The following is a 22,600-nucleotide window of genomic DNA, read 5'->3' on the forward strand; positions in this document are numbered from 1 at the left end:
AGCCTTGGGAAGGTCTGAGAGAGTCCACACCTTTTCCTTCAAAGCACAGGATCAATGATAGTTTAACGGGCATACAGTAAAGATGGAATCGGGGTTTGGAGTGGCTCACAGCTCACAGGAACAGCATCATGACAGACTGTGGGCATGTCACACTGTTCGATAAGTTAGGGCCACCAGAGCCAGTACCCACTGAGGCTAGGCAGGGAAGGAGGTCATGATAGAGACCTCCATCTTGACATGATCCTGAAGTGACCCTGGCCAACCTGAGTGTGCCTATGCAAGGCCCACACTTCTCCTGCCCTACATCAGGGGTAGGGGACTGAGGCTCAATGATGGTGTTCCTCCCACTCTCCTTTGCAGCTTTCTGTATGAACCCAACAGCCAAGGGTACAAGTACTACCGCCAGAAGCTTGAGGAGTTCCGGAAAGCCAAGGCTGGTCCCACAGGCACCCCCACAGCACCTGACCTTGGCCTGAAGCGCAGATCTCCTCCTGAGACTCCATTGGGGTCCATGCCCACTGCCACTACATGCCCCACCTCATCTGCCCCCTTGCCCGCCGTCAGCCCGTCTCCAGCTGCCCCAGGGAAGCTCGCCACCACAGCCACTATGAAGAGGAAACGAAAGAGCCGGTGGGGGCCTGAAGAAGACAAGGTGGAGCTTCCACCCGCCGAGCTGGTGCAGAGGGATGTGGATGCCTCTCCCTCGCCTCTGTCAGGTGGGCCGACCCCCTCCCCCAGCCTATTGAAAGGGTCTAGCATCTTTCACTTCACGTAATGTTTTCAAGATTCATCTGTGTTGTAGCACACGTCAGAATTTCATTCATTTCTATGACCAAATAATATTCCAGTATATGGATAGACAACACTTTGTTTATCCTTTCATCAGTTGTTAAAGCTTGAGTTTTTACCTTTTGGCGATTGTCAGTATTGCTGCTATGAACGTTGGCCTACAAGTACTATTTGGATCCCTAATTTTGATTCTTTTTTGTGTGTACCTAGGAGTGGCATTCCTGGGTCATGTGGTAAGTCTGAGGAATCACCAAACTGTTTTTTACAGCAGCTGCACCATTTTACGTTCTGACCAGCAATGCACAAGGGTTCCAATTTTTCCACACTCTCACCTTATTATTGAAGCTATCCTAGTAAGTGTAAAGTGAAATCACATTGTAGTTTTGATTTGCATTTCTCTAATGACTAATGGTGTTGAGCATCCTTTCATGTGTTTTTTGGTCATTTGTATACTTTATTTGGAGAAATGTCTATTTTGCCCATTTTTCAATTGAGCTGTTTATGTTTTTGTTGTTGAATTGTAGTGGTTCTTTATATGTTCTGGATGTTAAACCCTATTCAGATAAATGATTTGCAAATATTTTCCCTAATTTTATCTGCTGTGTTTTCACCCTCTTAATGTCCTTTAATACACAAAAGTTTCCAGTTTTAATGAAGTTCAGTTTATTTTTTCTTTTGTTGCCTGTGGTTCTGGTGTCATATTTAAGAAACCCCAGCCAAATACAGAGTCTTGAAGATTTCCCCCTATATTTTCTTCTAAGAGTTTTATAGTTTTAGGTCTTTCATCCATTTGGGGTTAATTTTTATATATAATACAAGGTTAGAGTTTAACTTCATCCTTTTCCTTGTGGAGATCCAATTTTCCCAGCACCATTTGTTGAGAAGCTGTTGTTCTTTCCCCATTGAATGGCCTTGACGCCCTTGTCAAAAATCCCATAGATGTAAAGGTTTATTTCTGGGCTCTCTATTCTATTACACTGGATTGTATGTCTCTTCTTATGCCAATAGCACACTGTTTTGATTACTGTAGCTTTCTGGTAAAATTTGAATTTGGGAGTGTCAGCCTTCCAAACTTGTTCTTCTTTTTCAGGCTTTGGCTCTTTCAGGTCCCTTGAATTTTCATATAAATTTTCAGATGGGCTTTTCCATTTCTGCAAAAAACATTGTTGGGATTTTGATAGTGATTGCATTAAATCTGTAGGTTGCTTGGGTGGTATTGACATGTTAACAATATTTGAGTTTTCCACTCTGAGAACATGGGCTGTTTTTCCATTTACTTAGGTTTTCTTTAATTTATTTCAACATGTTTTTGTATTTTCATCGTACAAGTCTTGTATTGCTATTTAAATTTATTCCTAAGTGCTTTATTTTTGATGCTATTGCAAATGGAATTGTTTTTATTTCCTCTTTGGATTATTTGGTTTGGGTGTATGGAAATACAACTGATTTTTTTGTGTGTTAATTATGTGTCTTATACCTTTGTTGAATTTATTTATTAGTGTAACAGTCTTTAGGGTTTTCTACCTATAAGATCATGTCATCTGCAATAAGGATAGTTTTACTCCTTCCTTTCCAGTTTGGATGTCTCTCCTTTCTTTTTCTTTCCTAATTGCTCTGTAGTGCTATGTTGAATAGAAGTGGCAAAAGCAGGCATCTCTCCATGCCTTGTTCCTGATCTTAAGGGGGAAGCTTTTGGTCTTTCACAATTAAGTATGACGTTTGCTGTGTTTTTAATACATGGCCTTTGTCTTATTGAAGAAATTCCCTTCTGTGCCTAGTATATTGAGTGTTTTTATCATCAGACTGTTAGATTTTGTCAATGACTTTTTGTGCATCAACTGAAATGATCATGTGGTTTTTTCTTTCACTTTATTAATGTGGAGTATTACATTGATTTTTGTATGATGAACCACCCTTGCATTCCTGGAATAAATAATTATTTTAATATACTGATGGACTTGGTTTGGTAGTGTTTTTGTACAGATTCCTGCATCTATACTCATAAGGATTATGGGTCTGTAATTTTCTTATGTTGTCTTTGTCTGCCTTTGGTATCAGGGTAATGCTGACCTCATAAAATGAGTTAGGAAATGTTCCCTACTTTAATTTTTTTGGAAGAATTTGAGAATAATTGGTATTAATGCTTATTCTTTTAAATCTTGGGTAGAATTTACCAGTGATCCTATTTAGTTCTGGGCTTTTCTTTGTTGGGGGGAGGTTTTGATTATTGATTCAGTTTCCTTACTTGTTATAAATCTATTCAGATTTTTCTGTACTTCTTGAGTTAGTTTTGGTATTTGTTCCATTCTAGGAATTTGTCCACTTTGTCTAGGTTATCCAGTTTGTTGGTGTACAGTTGCTTATTGTATTCTCTCATAATCCTTTTATTTTTGTTAAGTCATTAGTAACACACTAGTCCCCCTTTATCTATGCTTTTGCTTTCTGTGGTTTCAGTTACCCACTGTCAACCATGGTCCAAAAATATTAAATGCAAAATTCCAGGAGTAAATAATATAATAATATAATTAAAATGTAAATCGTTTTTGAGAGCCATTCTGAGTAGCATGATGAAATCTTGTGCCATCTGCTCCACCCCACCTGGGACATGAATCATCCCTTTGCCCAGGGTATCCCACCCGTTAGTCATTCCTAGTCACTCAGATATCAGATTGACTTTCATGGTATTGCAGTGCTTATCTTCACAAAACCCTTATTTTACTTAATAATGGCCTCAAAGCACATGAATAGTGATGCTGGCAACTTGAACATGCCAAAGAGAAGCCATAAATTGCTTCCTTTAAGTAAAAAGGTGAAAATTCTTGAGTTAATTAGCTGAGGTGGCCAAGACCTAATAAGCTGGGGTTACCAAGATCTACAGTAAGAACAAATCATCCATCCATGAAATTGTGAAGAAGGAAAAGGAAATTCATGCTAGTTTTGCTGTTATACCTCAAACTGCAAAAGTTATGGCCACATTGTGTGCTGAGGGTTTAGTTAAGATGGAAAAGGCATTACATTTGTACAGTAAGATATTGTTAGGGAGAAACTACATTCACATAATTTTTACTGTAACTATTACATTTTATTATTAGCTATTGTTGTTGATTTCTTACTGTGCCTAATTTTTTTTAACTTTTTTAATTGAGTTTACTGTACCTGATTTATAAATTAAATTTTATCATAGGTATGTATGTATATAGTACACACAGGGTTCAGTATTATCTGTGGTTTCAGGCACCCATTAGGGGATCTTGGAATGTATCCCCTGCAGATAAAGTGGAACTACTGTATGCCCCATTTTTACTTTTTGTTTTAGTAGTTGAGTCTTTTCTTTTTTGCTTAGGCAGTCTATCTAAAGATTTGTCCATTTTGTTGATCTTTTTAAAAAGCTTTTGGTTTCATTGATTTTTCTCTCTTTTATTTCTATTTCCTGTTTCATTTATCTCTGTCTAATCTTTATTCCTTCCTTTTGCTGGTTCTGGAATTAGTTTGCTCTACTTTTGCTGGTTTCTTAAGATGTACAGTTAGGTTATCTGTCTTCCTTTTTTGTTGTTTTGTTTTGGGGGTGTAATTAGCTTTATTTATTTGTTTTTAATAGAAGTACTGGGGATTGAACCCAGGAGTTCACTCATTCTAAACACGCATTCTGCCACTGAGCTATACCCTCCTCCCAACTACCCCCGCCCCCAGGTCTATCTTTTTTTTTTTTTTAACATTTTTTTTTATTGAGTCAGATCTATCTTCTTTTTAATGTGAGCATCTACAGCTATAAATTTCCCACTTGACATTGCTTTTGCTGCATCTGATAAGTTTTGATGTGTGTTATGCTTTTGTGTTTATTCATCTCTAAGCATTTTCTGATCTCTTGTGATTTCTTCTTTGACCCATTGACTAAGAGTGTGTTATTTAATTTCCAGATTTTTGAGTTTTCCAGTTTTCCTTCTGTTACTGATTTCTGGTTTCATTCCATTGTGATCAGAAAAGAAATCATACTTGGTATGATTTCAGTCTTAAAATTTATTAAACCTTGTTTTATAGCCAAACCTATGATCTGTTCTGGAGAATGTTCCATGTGCACTTGAGGGGACTATATTCTGCTGTTGGATTGCTTGTTCAATAGGTGTCTGTTAGGTCTGGTTGGTTCATAGTGTTGTTCAGTCCTCTATATCCTTATTGATCTTCTGTTCATATGTTCTGTCCATTATTTAAAATGGGGTATTGAAATTTCCAACAGTTACTATATTATTTCTTCCTTCAGTTTTGTCAATTTTTATCATGTATCTTGGGCCTGTGTTGTTAGGTGTGTGTGTGTATGTATGTATATATGTATTTATAAATTTTTAAAAATTGAAGTATAGTCAGTTTACAGTGTTCTGTCAATTTCTGGTTACAGCATAATAGTTCAGTCATATATATCCATACATATATTCGTTTTTATATTCTTTTTCATTATACATTACTACAAGCTATTGAATGTAGTTCCCTGTGCTATACAGTATAAATTTGTTATTTATCTATTTTTATATATACCAGTCAGTATCTGCAGATCTCGAACTCCCAGTTTATCTCTTCCTACCCACTTCTCCCCTGGTAACCATAAGTTTGTTTTCTGTGTCTGTGAGTCTGTGTCTGTTTTGTAAATAACTTCATTTGTCTTTTTTTTTAGATTCCACATGTAAGTTATATATGGTATTTTCTTTCTCTTTCTGGCTTACTTCACTTAGAATGATAATCTCCAGGTCTATCCATGTTGCTGCAAATGGCTGAGTAGTATCCCATTGTACAAATATACCACAACTTCTTTATCCACTCATCTGTCGATAGACATTTAGGTTGTTTCCATGTCTTGGCTATTGTAAATAGTGCTGCTATGAGCATTGGGGTGCATGTATCTTTTCAAATTAAAGTTCCCTCTGGATATTTGCCCAGGAGCGGGATTGCTGGATCATATGGTAAGTCTGTTTTTAGTTTTTTGAGGACTCTCCATGCTGTTTTCCATAATGGCTACACCAAACTACATTCCCACCAACAGTGTAGGAAGGTTCCCTTTTCTCCACCCCCCCCCCCATTTATTGTTTGTGGACTTTTGAATGATGGCCATTCTGACTGGTGTGAGGCGATACCTCACTGTAGTTTTGATTTGCATTTCTCTGATAATTAGTGATATTGAGCATTTTTTTAAGTGCCTATTGGCCATTTGTATGTCTTCATTGGAGAATTGCTTATTTAGGTCTTCTGCCCATTTTTGGATTGGGTGGTTTGCTTTTTTTAATTATTAAGTTGTATGAGCTGTTTATATATTCTGGAAATTAAGTCCTTGTCAGTCTCATCTTTTGCAAATATTTTTTCCCATTCCATAGGTTGTATTTTTGTTTTGCTCTGGCTTCCTTTGCTGTGCAAAAACTTCTAAGGTTGATTAGGTCCCATTTGTTTATTTTTGCTTTTATTTGTATTCCTGGGTAGATTGCCCTGGGAGAACATTGCTGAAATTTATGTCAGAGAATGTTTTGCCTATGTTTTCTTCTAACAGGTTTATAGTGTCTTGTCTTACGTTTAAATCTTCAAGCCATTTTGAGTTTATTTTTGTGTATGGTGTGAGGGATTGTTCTAACTTTATTGATGTGCAGCTGTCCAGTTCTCCCAACACCATTTGCTGAAAAGACTCTTTACTCCATTGTGTATTTATATTCTTGCCTCCTTTGTTAAAGATTAATTGACCAGAAGTCTGTGGATTTATTCCTAGGCTCTCTATTCTGTTCCATTGATCCATATGTCTGTTTTTGTACCAATACCATGCTATTTTGATTACTATAGTTCTGTAGTATTGTCTGAAGTCTGGGAGGGTTATTCCTCCAGCTTCATTCTTTCCCTTCAGTGTTGTTTTGGTAATTCTGGATCTTTTGTGATTCCATATAAATCTTAGGATTCTAGTTCTGTGAAAAATGTCCTGGGTAATTAGATAGAGATTGCATTAAATCTGTAGATTGCTTTGGGTAGTGTGGCCGTTTTAACAATATTAATTCTTCCAATCCAAAAACGTGGAATATCTTTCCATTTCTTTAAATCATCTTTCATTTCCTTAGTGTTTTGTAGTTCTCCTGTGTATGTATATTTAATTGTTATGTCTTCTTTCTGTATCGAATCTTTTGTAAATACATAACATCTTCCTTTGTCTCTTAATAACCTTTTTTGATTTAAAGTCTATTTTGTCTGATACTAGTATGGCCAGCCCAGCTCTCTCTTGGTTACTATTTGCATGAAATAACCTTTTTTCATCCTTTCAGTCTATTTGTGTCTTTGTGTCTAAAGTCTCTTATAGACAACAAATAGATAATCCTGTTTTCTCTTAAGCTTTAAAGTACTTAGATTCATTCTTATCACAGAAAACTCACGAAATGAACAGTGACAAGCACAATAATTGCTACAGTCATTTTTGCAGTTATCTCCAACTTCTTACTCCTTGACAACAATTTCAGGCCCAGCCATTGTGTGGCTTCATTTCTCATTTTCTGTCACAAACCCACAAGGGTGGGTGTCTGTTGTCATCACATTTTGCCGATGATATTGGTGACTAATAATTGGCCGTTTCATGCCATCTGTCTGACTACCCCACCATGCAGCCTGCACCATGGGCAGAACCCTCTCAACCTCCCTCACCTGTAACTTGCCTGGAACTGGCCACAGAGGCACATAGAGGAGTCATGTGCACCCTGGTGCCAGTGCCTACATCGGCTGTACAAGGGTAGGCTGAGAGAGAAGGCAGCTCACCCAGGTCACAGGGCTGGCCTGTTGGCCCTGCGTGCCCAGCTCTGAGAGAGGTCTCTTGCTCAGTGCCTCCCTGGCCCAAAGAGAAAAGCTACTGATGGGAGAGTTGAGTACTCACTGGGGCTCTAGATAGCACCTCTCCCCAGGGTTGAGGACACCTAGGGTCAGATTGTCACTCAAGTGCCGAAGCTGGTACCTGCTGCAAAGGAGGGTGCTCTAGTGTGAGTGCTGCTCTGATGCATACACTCCCCAGCTCTGAGATCATGTCCCCGAGGTCCAGTCCCAGCTCCCCGCCAGTGAAGATGTGTTCTTCATCATGTGGGGGACAGGTACAGACTCTGTAGTCTCAGGTTCAGGTACCACTAGCCCACATCACCCCAGGGGGCATGGGCAGCCCCCGCCTGCCTGCTCGCTGGGGGAGTGGCCCATGGAGGAAAGGCACTGTGGACATGCTCCAGGCACACAGCAAGCTGCTCAGACCTTGGCTCCCTTGTTCTGTCCATGGGGCTGCCCAACATCCTTCAGAGCCCCCACAGCCCAAGGAGGGGTTGGGGCACAATCATAGGGTTCCAGGAGCACCTGTGAGTGGTTCTCGCAGTTGAAGCCCAAGCCCTGGTGAGCTGGGAGGATCTGGCTCTTTCCATCCTCCCAGAGGGACCTCTGCACCCTGTTCTGCCTGGCTTCTTCCTCAGGAAGCCACCACCTGAGCGATGGTTGTTTCCACCACCCAGATGGGGCTATTGCAGCATCTTCATGTGAATTAGTTGTCTCCAACCAAGCTCAGAAGCTGATGCCAAATTAAATGTCAGTTGCTTTAAAGATGGTTGGCTGCTTCCCTGGAAGGAGCTAACAGAGCCACACAGCTGAGTCTTGCCAAACCTGTGTCTACACCAGCTGTGCTCACCACAGGGCTTAACTTCCAAGAGTCAGTGCACATGCACACACACGCACACACACACACAAACCTCTTCTCTCATATCTTGGACTTTCCAAATTCCCTACCGTGTCACCCATCAGCCATGTGACCTTTACTGAGGCTCCAGACCTCTCAGGTTCTGGTGTCAGCATCCCCAGCATGGAGTCTTAGAGCCTACCCGGAGAGGTTGTGTGGGGATGAAACTAAGTACACAAATAGAACGGAGCAAGGCCCCCCTAGGTCGTCAAGTGACATGCATACCACCTGTTCCAACTTAAAGGCCTTGCCACATGCACCAGGTGCCTCAGGTGTCATCAGCACGTGGACTCTGCCTCGCATGCAGGTGCGAGGCTAGGCCAATGTCTGTTGTTGACCAGCCTATGTCTTGTTTCTAGTTCAGGACCTCAAGGGCCTCGGCTACGAGAAGGGGAAGCCTGTGGGTCTGGTGGGTGTCACAGAGCTGTCAGACGCTCAGAAGAAGCAGCTGAAGGAGCAGCAGGAGGTAAGGCCTTGGAGGGCAGGGTAGGCAGCCTCCGCAGGGGCCGGTGGGATATTGTCTCCCTCCCTGCCCTGTGGTGCAGTGATCCCAGTGTATTCTTTCTGAACCTCCCTGGCCAGTTGGATCCTATGGTCAAGGGAGACGCTCCTGGGCAGGCAGGTACCCTGACAATGGCATGCCACCTGTGAGCGCCCTCCCCAGCCCACAGCTGAGCCCAGAGCCCAGGTCTTGTCGCGCTACCTGGTCAGCCTCTGCAGCCAGTGCTCCACAGCTAATCCCCACCACGCTTGTGGGCTGGTCCCAGCTGAACAGTCTCCATTTTGGTTTTCCTTCCAGTTCCCTACAGCATTCAGTACAGGATAGGCCTGTCTGGCACTGGGTACCCTGAACAATGGGACAGCTGCTCAGTTGGTGTTGGGTAGTGTTGGAATGAGGGATGGCTCAGCTGACAACTCTGTGGCCAGGACACAAGACAGAACAGCTGGGACAGCTTACCCGGGCCACCTCCTCCAGGCTGGCAGCCCTGTTACATCACCCTCAACCCTCCCAGGGGTCAGGAGCCACCTCGCCCTCATTTGGTCCACAGTGATGATGCCCATGATGTTCCAGGTTCCAGGCCAGGCCCTAGGCTATGGGCAAGGCAGAGAGGTGTCCTCCCTGCTCCAAACAGATTCAGGGAACCCAGGGCATGTCCTGACACAGGACTCAGTGTCTTTCTGAACACTTGCTCCAAGTCCTACTCATGAGTTTGCCTCAGGGAGTTGGGAAGAGGGGTGCCCAGCATGCACGGGAGGTGGGGGCTAGCCTCCTGCATGTGTGGTGCACGGCCCTGCTCACTGGCATGTGCCACCCACAGATGCAGCAGATGTACGACATGATCATGCAGCACAAGCGTGCGATGCAGGACATGCAGCTGCTGTGGGAGAAGGCACTGCAGCAGCACCAGCACGGCTACGACAGTGATGAGGAGGTGGACAGCGAGCTGGGCACCTGGGAGCACCAGCTGCGGCGCATGGAGATGGACAAGACTCGGGGTGGGCCAAGGCGCGAATCACAGGGATGGGGTGGGCTAGGGGGTGTGTGGCTGAGACCTTGCCTTCAGGGCTCTGCAGGCTCAGGAAGCCCCATTCACCTGCCCAGGAAGTGCCTGGAGGCACCACATTGGGGTCTTAAGTCACCTGCCCAGCCTTAAGGCCTTGGGCAGGAGACTTGGCCTCTTTGTGCCTCAGTTTCTTCAGTGGTGAAAGGATAGTTCACTGGCATTTGAACGTGGTACACAGAAGGGCTGCGTGGGAGATCAGGGGCACAGGTCGAGGTCTCAGCCGGCTGCCTCGTTCCCCATGGCCCAAGACTCCCCTCAGAACTCATACTTGTGCTGTGGGGCTGCCACACGCTCCATCCTCCTCTCACCTTTACCTCATCTCTGGGCAGAATGGGCAGAGCAGCTGACGAAGATGGGCCGGGGTAAGCACTTCATCGGGGACTTCCTGCCACCAGACGAGCTGGAGAAGTTCATGGAGACCTTCAAGGCACTGAAGGTAGGCCGGGAGGGCTCTGGCACCAGCCCCGGCTGTAGGCCTGACTAGCAGGCGGCCTTCTCCTCCCGCAGCCTCCTCGCGCGGCAGGCGCCTGCAGTAGCCTCACGGCCCCCCATGCACACAGTAGGAGTTGGGCCCTCTTGCCACGGGAGGCATCTGTTTATGACAAATACCATCTGTGTAGGGAATTAGCAAATAGCAGCTCAGCTGCCGCTTTAGAAACATTTCCTGGGGCTTTAGGGAAATACTGCTTCCAGTGGAGCCAATTAAGTGCAGTTTACAGGCAAAGCGTTTCTCAGGCAGATGCCCCACGTACTGGGCTCTCCAGAATGAAAACTTAACAGTCCTCCCATACTGCCTTCGTGCTTAAGAGGAGAGGTCTCACATGGAGTGTCCCATGTCATCTTTTGGGGTTTTTTGTAAAACTGTTTTGTACTACATAATCTCATCACCTCCTTGACCACAGCTGCTTTTTAGCACTCTGTGTTAAATTGCTCTTAGAACATGGGATTTTATTCTTTATTGATGAACCATTTATCTTTCCCATGGTGGATAAAACCTGTGTCACCTATCACCTTGCCCCCTTTGACTAGGCCACTAGGGAGCTCAGCACTACTTCTGGCCCTGGGGACCCTGAGAAGGAGCAGCTTGATCTCTTCGCAAGGAGTCTGACCTGCTGGTGGGGAGGCAGATCGGCAGGTGGTCCCAGCGGCCATTGAGGCTATGTAAGGGTAGGGTTTCAGGCCAGAGCTGGGACTGGGCATGGCTGCAGTCCTGTTGGATGATCATCAACCTCCTCCCCCACAGGAGGGCCGTGAACCTGACTATTCAGAGTACAAGGAGTTCAAGCTGACAATAGAGAACATTGGCTACCAGATGCTGATGAAGATGGGCTGGAAGGAGGGCGATGGGCTGGGCTCAGAGGGCCAGGGCATCAAGAACCCAGTCAACAAGTGAGTATGGCCTCCAGTGCCAGGGGGAGGGCAGGAAGAATGGACCCACATGGACACATGGGCTCAGGGCCTGGGTCCAGTCCTATTGCTGGGCTGGCAGTCAGGGGTATGGATTCTGCTGGCTGGGCTATCTTAGGCTCTCCATCTTCCCACAATGTCAGGAGTGTCCTGGATGGATGTTGCCAAGCCCAGTGTAGTACCCACATTAAACTGCATTGGGGTGCTCTGCTGAGCCCATCCAGTTCAGGCAAGGCCTCCCTGCCCCAAGCTCAGGTCCATCACCTTCTCTCCTGCTGGTGCCAGCCCGCTCTCCTGCTCACACTGCCTCTTGCCCCCATGCAGGGGCACCACCACGGTAGATGGTGCTGGCTTTGGCATTGACCGGCCAGCTGAACTCTCCAAGGAAGATGACGAGTATGAGGCCTTCCGCAAGAGGATGATGCTGGCTTACCGCTTCCGGCCCAACCCCCTGGTGCGTGTGTCCCTATCCCCCTATATTGCATTTGGCTATGCCGCCACAGTTCCTCACAGTCCGCTGTAGATGGGTGGTGGTGCCAGTAACGAGTGTCTGTCCTTCCTCAGTCCAGCTAGGCTCACCAGCAAACCCGTACCCCCAGCTCGCCACCTGTGTTCGAGCTTTCCTGCCCTCCCTTTTAGAGGATTTGAGCTCAGCTGTTCCCAGTAGGTTCTAGATGGGAGGAACTGCTATCTTTCTTTAACATAGCAAAACCTCCCCTTTTTATCTACCTTGCTTCCCACAGAACAACCCAAGGCGGCCTTACTACTGAGTATTCTGGAGAAACGCACAAATGTACTTTCCAAAAGACCAACCGTCCCTGGACTGTGGAGTCTTCTGGCCTGCACTTCTGCCCGCCCTTGTCTCGAGTGTCGTGCTGTGTATTAAAATCCCAGTTCTTGCCTGCCGTGGCAGCCTGGTCTTGCCATCACCAGAAATCCTTTCTGTTTCTTAGCAGCAGGACCGTACTGGGCAGGTGGGGACAGGCTGCTTCTGTGAAGGCTACCCAGCGGCAAGGACCCTGGAGAACCACCTTGACCTTTGTCTGCTCCTGGGGGCCTGGGTTGGAGTTGAGGGGAAGACCTGTAGAGAGGGCCAAGATTTGGCTGCTTCTGGGCCAGGGGCTTCAGGGACCTCCCAGCCTAGCACTGCACTGCAGGAGGAGATTGGGGAAGGGTCTCCAGGCAGGGTCCGGTCCTCCCTTAGACCCGCAAGGCGGGTGGACCCAGGGCACACTTGTGCCCCTGACCTCTGATAGATGGCGCTGACAGGGCCCCCTACACACAGCAAACTCAGCTGGTGATGGCTGCTGCCATAGCTGCCCAAGGTCCTACAAGCGTGGTGGACACATGAGTCCCCAGGGCTTGTGGCTTTGGGGGACAGCTTTGTGACGGATACACCATACCAAGATATGACATACCTCCTAGGGGAGGGGAGACTAATGGGTAGCCCAGGCCAAGGTGTGTGCCAAGGGCTCACCACGTATCCAGAGCTGGTGCCTCACATTAGTGCAGAAACCACCTGGGGATCTTGTTCAGCTGCAGCTGCTGCGTGAGCATCTTGGGCAGGGTCTCAGAAGTCTGCGAGCAACGCTTGGAGTATCGGTGTGGGGAACTGAGGGGCCCCTATAACTCACCCACCTGCCCCTTACATGCACCCTGCTCAACTCATTTGAGCTCACAGGGTCTGAGGACTCTAGCTGGCATCAGGCTTCTGAGCCAGCCTGCAGTTCACATGGTCATTCAGCAAACGCGGAACACTGACTGTGAACCAGATGGATGGGATCTGCCCCAGGCAGCCATAGTCTGCCGGGGACGTGGCCATAAACCCCTAGCACAACCTGAGACTGAGATGCTGTATGGAGAAATCAGGACCTGTGGTGGAGGTGGCCTGGGGAGTGTCTCAATGAGGGGGGCCCAGGGTCTGGGAGTCTCAGTGGCAAATCCCAGGTTGAGGTGACACACAACCTTGTCTCCCCTCCATGGATACTGTATCCAGTTCAGGGCAAAGGGGTGACATGGAGCCTGCCCGGCAGGCTGGAGTCCTGAGTACAAGGGTGTAGCTCGGCAGCCAGAGGTTCTGTGATGGGGACCCTGGGCATTGGTCCCAAACACCCCACTGTCCAGGTCAGAGTCAATATTCAATTTAATTCTTAGTGACCAGGAGGCTTGCCAAACTCACTGTGGACTTTAGCCCTAGCCAGGAGGAGAGTTGGAAAAGGAGGCCTCCAAATGCCATGTGTGTGCAGGCATCTCCCAGATGTGGGGTACAAGTTCAGGCCCCTAGACAGAGCTGGGCCAGATACTCTTCCAGGGGGAGAAGTGGGGCTGGAGTGGCAGGGAGAGCTACCTGGAGGAGGACACACTGGGGCCTGCTTTAAGGGGTGAGGAAATACAAGATATCTCCATCTTGCAGACACGGGAGAGAAGTCTGTGGGGTACTGGCACCACTAGAATTGGGGAAGGTCAAGAAACAAGGTTGTAGACTCAGGTCAGCCCAGAGGAACCTGAACTTCACCCAACAGGCACCTGGCACTTGGGGAGGGAGGCTCTCAGTTCAGTGACCAGGTCATCTTGTCACCCAGGCTAAGAGATGGGACCCAACTGACCCATGGAGAAGGGGCCTTGGCTGGACTGGGGTTGGGGATGTGAGGGTTACAATTTTCCCCTAGTCATAGACTGGGTACCCAGGGGGCAATAATCAGGTGGGCATCACTCACCCTGTTTCCTGCAGCCACAAGTGCCACAAAGGCAAGAATCCTAGGCTAGTTGGGTTGACAAAAAGCTGCCTCCTAATTCTCTCTCCACCCTGAGACACCTGTGTCCATCCCTGCCCCCTTGCATTTGCCCCTGGATGGAACCCAGCCTTCTCCAGGCTGTTCAGAACCCTCCCAAGCCCACCCTACCTTGCTCCATGACCCTCCACCACCCCCTAGCCCTAAGTACCTCCTTTCTGCTGCTCAGCCCCAAGCCTGAGCTATTCTCCCTGCCAGGAACACCATTCCCAAACTCACCAAACTGGCTCCATCCCCACTTAATAATCTCAGCCGCACTTTGGGCACCATCTCTTAGACCCTACCCATGTGAGCAGACTACTTGGAAGGAGCACAGCATGGAGTCCTTCAAGGGACCCCCAACCCAGGGCTGTGGCCCTCTGCCTTGAATTGCCTACCCCCGCCCAGTCAAAGCTTCACATCTGGGGAAAAAAAAAATTCAACTCGGACACGTGTTTAAATTTGTCTGTGACCACGGCATGAAAACTCAAACCCAAGGGCACTAAAGGGAACTCCATCCAAGCGGATGAGTTTCCTCTGTCAGTGCGCACAGACAATGCTTGATTCTGGGCAGGAGGGAGTTCTAGGGAGTGTGATGAGTTAAAAACGGTCCTCTTCGGGAGGAGAGGTAGAAGATAGGACGCTGGTGACTTAGGGTGGAGAAAGAAGTGCAGAACGAGGCCCGAAGAACGAATTCCCTTGGAGTAACGTTGCTGGCTGGGGCCTCTATGTCGCAGAAGCGGAAGCATCCTGAGGAATGTGTTCTAGCTAGCATTCGTAGAGAGGGAAACGGGCTGGGCGATAGGGACTGCCAGTGGGGACCGCGCAGAGTCCGGCGAGGCTGTCGAGGGGGAGGGGCCTTGGAGGCTCCCCGGGAGCTCGCAGGGCAGTCACAGCGGCGGCGACCTGGCCAGGGTGCAGCGGGTGGCGACCTTTGCGCAAGGCGGGGCCGGGAGGGTCTGGGTCCCTGGCAACTCCGCGCCCAGACGCACCGCGGAGCAGAAGCCAAGCCGGGGTCCGGGCGCCGCCGCTATGGACATCCCGCCGCTGGCGGGCAAGATCGCAGTTCTGTCGCTCGGTGCACTCCCGTTGTCCTACGCTCTCAACCACGTCTCGGCGCTCTCGTAGTGCGTGCGGGGAGGGGCCGGGGCGGCCTCCTCGTGGTGAGGGGCGGCGGGGCTCGGATACAGGGTACGAACCGGGAGGGAGAGAGGATGCGCGGGCCCCCCGGAGACCTGAGCCCTGGCGCTGCTCCGGCCTAGGAGGATGGGGGCTGGGTCAGAGGAACCTCACCACCTCCAACCGGAAACCCCCTTCCAGCCACCCTGGAGCTGTGAGGTGGGGTTGGGGGCCCTCCTGGAATGGTTAGGGCCTGGGGAGGAGGGACTTTGAGAAGCAGAGCCCCCAACAAAGCAGGATTTTGGAAGGTTTCTGGAGTTTTCCCAGGGATGTGCCCAGCACAGGCTCCAAAGTCGCCAAGGGTCAAAGTATTGCCCCAGATAAGGCCCTAGTGACCCGGCTCTTGCCACACACACAGTCTGCAGCACCACCCCTACCATGTTAGTCCCTCCTGTCGCCTGTGTCAGGCCTGGGACTTTCTTCTCTTCAGGGCTGACCCACCCTGTCCCTAGCCTCAGTTTCCCCTGCATGCCTCAATTCCCCCTACCCCCGTCCCTATCTCCTAACTCTAGACCTCACGCAGTCCTGGGTACTGGGCATCTACAAGCCCTTCACACTCCAAAACCCAGCACAACCCAAGACATGGGGCAGAGGGAGTCTTGATTCTGGAGTTGGCTCCTTGGGTACAAATTCCCCCTGGATCCTGAGTGAGCCAGGTTGCCTCTGGGAGCCTCAGTTTCTTCATTGTGTAATGAACATAATCCTAGATGTCACCCCATACTTACAGTTAAGGATTATGAATTGTGTGCCGAGATGCTAGTGTGGTCTAATCTGATTACTATAGTTGTCACTGTTGGCTGGATTGGGCCAGGAATGGGGATCCTAGGGATCAGAGGGATTCAGGAGAAGGTAGGGGCCTGGAGAGAATATGGGGAAGAGTGTGTGACCTTGGATAGGTCTCCTGCCCTCTCTGGGCCTTGGTTTGCCAAGTGTTGGGGGCTGTCCAGAGTCCTGGCTTCTATTATCTCTACAACTGGTTGACCTGCCTTATCAGGTTGATGGGGACAGATCAGCGCAGGATTGGGGTGGAGCTGATGGAAGCGTTTGGACTTTACCTGGGAGGGGTCAGGAGCTTCAGACAATGAGGTGTACAGAGCTGAGCACTAGAGACCCTCTAGCAGGTGTGGGCACTGACTCTGGCAACAGAGAGTCTTGGAGCTGTTGAATGAATGAGCAAGTGACTAGCTAAATTGTATAATCAGAAGAGGCTGACAGATGCTCACTCTGTACCTGGCCCAAGTCAGGCAATGATCCTTTCTGAGGAGTCAGAGAGAGCTTTCCTGGAGGAGAAATGTAGATGGGCTATGAAGGATGAGTAGGAGTTTGCCAAGTGGAAAGGAGACTTTTGGAAGGAGTTTCCAGGAGAGGGAAACAGCTGAGGAAAGGGAGTTTCAGGCAAGGACTTTCCTGGACAGAGAGATGCTCATCACCTGGAGCTTTCTGGGGTCTGCTTTTGCTGTTACCAGGATGCGTGGGGCCTCAGCAATGGGCCTGGCCTCCCTGACTTGGTTTTCCTCTCCACAGCCCCCTGGGGGTGGTGTTGATGAGCGCCTTGATCCTGGGACTGTTCTTCTTGGCTATATACAGCTTGTCCCGAGGTGACATCTACTATGACCCACTGTATGCTGGTGAGCTGGTGGGACGGTCCTGGGGAAGAAAACTGTCTGGCCAAGGGCCCCCTCCATCAGATTGGCAGCTCTTGAAGGGCCTTCATCAGACTAGAGAAACTCAAATAGACTGGAGAACCCCCATTGAGTGGGGAACCTCAAGGGACCTCCCCCTTCTGACTTGGGGCTCCTGAGGGCAGGGACAGTGCCTTTTCCATCAGCCTGGGGACCCCCAAAGGCAGGGTCTGTGCCTCATCATGAGGCAGAGCTGTGTGGGTCGTGTGACCTGTAGGGTGGGGCCTGGGAGCAGTTTTGTGGAGAGTGCTTGCCTGGAATCTGGGCCCCTAACCTGTAGTCTCAGGCCCACCCATACCTGGTCTGTGCCCTGCCCATACCCAGCCCATGCCCCGTCTACTCTCCCCATAGTCTTCGCAGTCTTCGCCTTCACCTCGGTGGTGGACCTCCTTATTGCTCTCCAGGAAGATGGCTACACGAGTGGCTTCATGGAGTTCTACACCAAGGAGGTATGTAGGGAGCAGCCTGGGATGCCCCCTGCCCTACTGCCTGCCTGAGCCCTGCACCTGCTCCTGCAGGGTGAGCCGTACCTGCGGACGGCACATGGAATCTTCATCTGCTACTGGGATGGCATCGTTCACTACCTCCTCTACCTGGCCATGGCAGGTGCCATCCGTAAAAGGTGCGTGGGGTGGGCAGCATGGCACCTGGACCCTGGGAAGGAAGTTGAGTCCTCAGGCGGGAGGGATCCCAGGCCAGGGTGAAGCTAGAAGTGTCTGTATGGGAAACCTGGAGGCCTCTCTAGGGCTCTAGTCAGGGGTGGCCAGAAGAAGGATCCAGGGAATGTCACAGGTGCCAGAGGGGGTTGGTTTCTTCTCTTGTACCACCTTGTGCCTGGGCAGCCGCTATTGTCCTTGGATGGACAATCTGATTGTTCATTCCCTCACTCAACTCCCTGTTGTCCCATCTGTCCTAAGTGAAACTGGGAGGGACCCAGAGCTGGGAAGCCCAGATTGGTCTCTGGGCCCTGGCTGGGGCTCTGAGACTGGGAGACAGGTATCTACTGGTCACCCCTCATCCCCTGCCCAGGAAGAGGTACCGGAACCTTGGACTGTACTGGCTGGGATCCTTCATCATGAGCATCCTGGTGTTCCTCCCAGGAAACATCCTTGGTATGGACTTGGCTCTGAGGAACTCTGTCTCCCTGGGATGGGTTGCTTCCCTGTGCCTGGAAGTCTCCACCAGATCCTCCATATCCTCCCCAGTGTTTGTGGAGGGCCCCCCAAGCCTCTCCATTCACAGCCTAAGCCAGCAGCCTTCTGCAACCTCTCCCTATCTTCCTCTTGGAGGAGTGGAAGCACATTCTACTTCCTTCCTGGGCTGCTGGTCCCTGACCCCAGTGACTTAGTCCAGAATGCTCTTGACACAAGAAGGAATTTTTAAGGGGGATCCAGAAGGCAGAATGAATGCTTCATAGGTAAGTCTTGGAAGGTAGAGCAGAGAAGGCAGTTAGGGATGTGGGGATGGCTTGCAAGAGGAATACCAAAGAATAGCTGAAGTATGGGAGCCATGTTGAAGGTAAATTGAGGCAGGCCAGGCTGAGGATCATGGACATCATCTTATGGGCACTGGGGAGTTGGAGGTGTTAGAGCTTGAACAAGGATAGCATTTGTGAATCACAGCTTCCAGCCAGGGGCTCTGATCCAGCTAAAAGTGTCCAACCAGGCCTGGGAGATCCTCACTGAGTGTCACCCTATCTGTCCTACCATGGCAGGCAAATACAGCTCAGAGACCAGGCCTGCCTTTTTCCTCACCATCCCCTACGTGCTGGTTCCATGCTGGGCTGGCTTGAGGGTCTTCAACCAGACTCAGGCACCAACCTGCTGCACCTCCAATATGGTGAGTGCCTTGCCCCCAGGTAGGCCTTGTGCCGAGTGCTTGAATGTCCCCCATTTGAGTTGCTTCTGGTCAAAGACATTGTCTTCTTGAAAAGGTCTTGGTCATTAGGGAAGAAGGGATGAGTCTTCATTGAGTGCCTGTTGGATCCCAGACTTCTCACACTGTCTCTCATGGGGCAGGTGCAAGAGGAGCAAAGGAAAGGGCTTCTGCAGCGCCCAGTTGACCTGGGCCTCATCATTTACCTCGTCTTTGCTGCGTTCTTCACCCTCTTCCGGGGCCTGGTGAGTCTGCGCTGGCCAGCCTACCTACCTCCAGCCCCAAGCCCTAGTCCATCCCTCCCTCCTTTGTGTCCCTTTATCCAGTGCAAAAAGGTCACTTCTCTCCCACCTGATCATCCAGGGACGTTCATCAAGCCTACCTGAACGTTCTGTCACAAAGCCCTATTCCCTGTAGCCTTCTCCCCAGTTCAAATATCTGTGGATTCTCAGCCAGAGGAGAGAGCCAAGGCTGGAGCAGGCCAGAGCGAAGGATGTGGGCCCCTCCTGGGAGGGTGGGGAAGGCTTCCTGTGGGAGGGATGTTTGAGGTAGGTTGTTGGTTTGTCTGTGGGCCCCAGGTGGTGCTTGACTGCCCCATGGATGCCTGCTTTGTCTACATCTATCAGTATGAGCCATACCTGCGGGACCCTGTGGCCTATCCAAAGGTGCAGGTGAGAGAGCAGGTGGGAGGAGAGGGCCACAGTCTTGCCATGGTTAGGGGTCCACTGGGCCCCTTTGAAGCAGGTGCCAGAAACACAGATCAAACTGGCAGAAGCACAAATGGAATCTATTGTCCTACCAAAGAAGTACAATATGGTCTTCAGGTATGGCTGGATCCAGGAGCTCAAGGATAGCTCTGTCTCTAGTCTCTGCTTTCTTTGCATGGGCTCCACTCCCAGGTAGTACCTTTGTAGTATGGCAGAGCAGCCTAGGGTAGCTCCAGGCTTCTATTCTCCCTACTCAGCCACCACAGAGGAGTGAGACCTTAATTCCTCAGAGCTTAAGTACAAGTCTTAGGCAGGCTCTGACTGGCCAAGTTTAAATCACATGCCCATAGCTGATTATTCTGGCCAGGGGGTGGGGGTATTCTGATTGGCCAGGTCAGGGTCACATGCTACTTCTGGAGTAAAGTTGGTGGGCTCAGTGTGTGGGAGTGAGGAGGGGGAACCCAAGGGAAACAAAGGAGCAGTTTTCACAGGGGTGGGATGTGCAGAGCCCCCTGGGTGGGGTCTGAGGCTGGCCAGATCCTCCCTGGGGCCACCACCTGAAGGGTGTCAGGAGACCCAACTAGGGTAGCCACTCATTCCATCAGCTCTGTGTCCCCCAGATGCTGGCGAATATGTTCTATGTTCTGCCCTTCTACGGCCTGGCTGCCTATGCCCTCATCTTTCCCGGCTGCTCCTGGCTGCCAGACTGGACCTTGGTGTTTGCTGGAGCCATCGGCCAGGTGAGGTGGGGTGGGATGTGGTGTAGTAAATGGGTGCATAGGGTAGCAAGTTTCTGCATACTCATCAATTGCTTTTGTGCTCACCCTGGGCAGGATGATGCTAGGTCCCTGACAGGTCCCAGACCCAGCTTGGTACCCCAGGATTCCCAAGTGTGGTGGAGAAAGAGCCACAGACACCCTCAACCCTATGGGGTCAGAACTGAAAAGGGAAGAACAGAGGTTGAGAAGGATTTCAGAGGGGGCAGATCTCTCGGAAGAGGGAGCATAGGAACTGGGCTTTGATATATGGGTACAAGTTCTTCAGGCAGGGAAGGACATTCCAGGAGTGGGAACAGCATAAAGAAACGCACAGAGGGGGACAGGGATTTAGCAGAGCCATAATGTGGGTAAAGGCAGAGGCAAGATAAATTGGCAGCTAGATGCTAAGGGCTTTGAATTCCGGGCTTGAGGGCTTGTGCTAAGAATGATGGGGAACGTGGAAGGTGTTTGAGCAGTGGAGGGTCCCGTTGGAGTTGGGGGCTTGTTTCCAAGTTCCTGGTGGGAAGTGATAAAGGCTGGGCCCAGGTCAGAGCAATGGGGACCAGTAGGACCTCTGTTAGGGGTAGAATTGACAGGATTTGTGTCAAGGGCAGCTGCCCCGGGGTGGGGAGGACCAGGAGGAGGAGCTGGATGCAGGTCAGAGAGCTAGGGAGGAGGGTCCAGCAGATGGAGTGAAGATGGTTCTGGTTAGGCAGCTGGGGAGAGGCTCACGGCTAGATGGATAAGGATAGACAGGACATGTGGGGACAGTGATATTTAGAGACAGATGGACTGAAGAGGGGAGACAGGTCAGCCAAGCTAGCAAGATAGTGATGGGATCTTCTGGGCTCCCCAGGATGAGATGTTGGTGATGCTGGGACTTGTTCTCTCCTGACCTGTGACATTCATCCTCTCTCTGTGGCCACCAGGCACAGTTTTCGCACATGGGTGCCTCCATGCACCTGCGCACGCCCTTCACCTACCGTGTGCCTGAGGATGCCTGGACCTGCTTCTTTGTGAGCAACCTACTGTATGCGCTGGGCCCCCAGTTGCTGGCCTGCCGCTGCCTATGGTGGCCTGCCTTCTTCCTACGCCCACCTCCTGGCTCCCCAGCCCACCACAAGAAGCAGCACTGAGGGGGCTGTGGGACACGCCAAGACTCCGTTTACATGCCCAGCGAGCCCTGCCCCTGGAAGGGTGGGCTGTGTTTTTTAGAGGCAGAAGATGCATCTCTGGGTGCCTTCAGTTCTGGCTATGGTGATTCCAGGCCAGCGGGTGGGATGGGGGATCCAAAGTCCAGGTGTTCCAGCAGAGAGGGTCACAGCCATGCTCAGCTGTCACCTCCTCTAAACCCCACAAGAACACCCAGGATTTACCCATCATCCTCCCATGGATCCTTTTAGTAAAAGCCCTTTTGATGCACAAAATTTTGTTCTGAGTGTTTTGGTGGGCAGGGGCAAGGGATCCTCTTCTCAGACCCCACAAGGACCCGCTTATCACTGCCAGCTTAACCATCAGGGGCTGGAGGTGCCAGACAGCAGAAGTCTGCCTCTGGTTTGTGTGCATAGCCCCATCTTCCAGATAGGGAAAACTGAGGCTCAGAGAGGATCAGAGACTGGCCTGAGGTCACAATCAGGAGAGAAGTGTCCAAAGTCTAAGCTCCACCAATAAATCATAATAACTAACAGTGTGGCAGAATTATTAAGCACCTACTGTATACCATGCCAATGCCTAACCTCACATGCTACAATGCTGGATCTCACCCCATATTCTGTATGGGGAAACTAAGCCTGCAGGAGGTGAAGGTCCTGGTCTGTGGTCATGCCTCCTGGATGCAGCTGAGCTAGTGACCGAACCCCAGCCCCTTCAACCACAGAGCCCATAACCCTGCCTCTGCTGTCTGGCAGGCCCCTATTTTGAGGAAACTGAAGTTGGGGAGGCAGCCAAAATGTTGGGGGAAGGGCTCATTGTTTCCTGGTTTGATTTTTGAACTTGAGTGAAGGTCCAGTTTCAGGGGTGACTCTGGCCCAGAGTGGGTCAGGGACTTGATCAGATGTCCCTGATCTCAGCTCCTTCCAACACTTATTAGGCACCTACTGTATGTCTATCCATTGGATCTTCTCCCAAAGACCCAGCAATCCATATCCCAG

At 49.7% G+C, this 22,600-nt stretch overlaps 2 protein-coding genes across 3 annotated transcripts in view; both read left to right on the top strand.

Moving 5' to 3' along the window:
* SUGP1 (SURP and G-patch domain containing 1) overlaps positions 1-12,414 on the top strand; it is a 28,972-nt gene extending 16,558 nt beyond the window's left edge. Inside the window, exons 8-14 of the mRNA XM_032465175.1 lie at positions 361-716; positions 8,866-8,972; positions 9,826-10,003; positions 10,401-10,507; positions 11,315-11,460; positions 11,803-11,932; positions 12,222-12,414. Of these exons, the coding sequence (XP_032321066.1) occupies positions 361-716; positions 8,866-8,972; positions 9,826-10,003; positions 10,401-10,507; positions 11,315-11,460; positions 11,803-11,932; positions 12,222-12,248 (1,051 nt within the window). The 3' untranslated portion in view covers positions 12,249-12,414. The remainder of the gene's footprint in view (positions 1-360; positions 717-8,865; positions 8,973-9,825; positions 10,004-10,400; positions 10,508-11,314; positions 11,461-11,802; positions 11,933-12,221) is intronic.
* A 2,727-nt stretch (positions 12,415-15,141) lies between these two features.
* TM6SF2 (transmembrane 6 superfamily member 2) lies at positions 15,142-21,872 on the top strand. 2 transcript variants are annotated; one of them, XM_006186220.3, is made up of 10 exons: positions 15,143-15,376; positions 16,953-17,056; positions 17,462-17,559; positions 17,629-17,732; positions 18,140-18,222; positions 18,825-18,949; positions 19,129-19,230; positions 19,564-19,656; positions 20,313-20,432; positions 21,380-21,872. In XM_006186220.3, the coding sequence occupies exons 1-10, from the start codon at positions 15,282-15,284 to the stop codon at positions 21,584-21,586; spliced, it is 1,131 nt and encodes a 376-aa protein (XP_006186282.1). In that variant the 5' UTR covers positions 15,143-15,281; the 3' UTR covers positions 21,587-21,872. The 2 variants fall into 2 exon arrangements, with proteins under 2 accessions (XP_014415988.1, XP_006186282.1); XM_014560502.2 differs by lacking the exon at positions 19,564-19,656 and having other exon boundaries at positions 15,142-15,376.
* The last annotated feature ends 728 nt before the right edge of the window (positions 21,873-22,600 follow it).

The sequence above is a fragment of the Camelus ferus genome, chromosome 22, assembly GCF_009834535.1.
Source record: "Camelus ferus isolate YT-003-E chromosome 22, BCGSAC_Cfer_1.0, whole genome shotgun sequence".
Taxonomy (NCBI): domain Eukaryota; kingdom Metazoa; phylum Chordata; class Mammalia; order Artiodactyla; family Camelidae; genus Camelus; species Camelus ferus.

Excerpts from the sequence above, each read along its gene's own strand:
- TM6SF2 (XM_006186220.3), top strand. The coding sequence starts at position 15,282 with ATGGACATCCCGCCGCTGGCGGGCAAGATCGCAGTTCTGTCGCTCGGT. Across the intron at positions 18,223-18,824 it reads CCTCCCAGGAAACATCCTTG|GCAAATACAGCTCAGAGACC; the intron begins GTATGGACTTGG and ends CTACCATGGCAG. Across the intron at positions 19,231-19,563 it reads TCACCCTCTTCCGGGGCCTG|GTGGTGCTTGACTGCCCCAT; the intron begins GTGAGTCTGCGC and ends TGTGGGCCCCAG.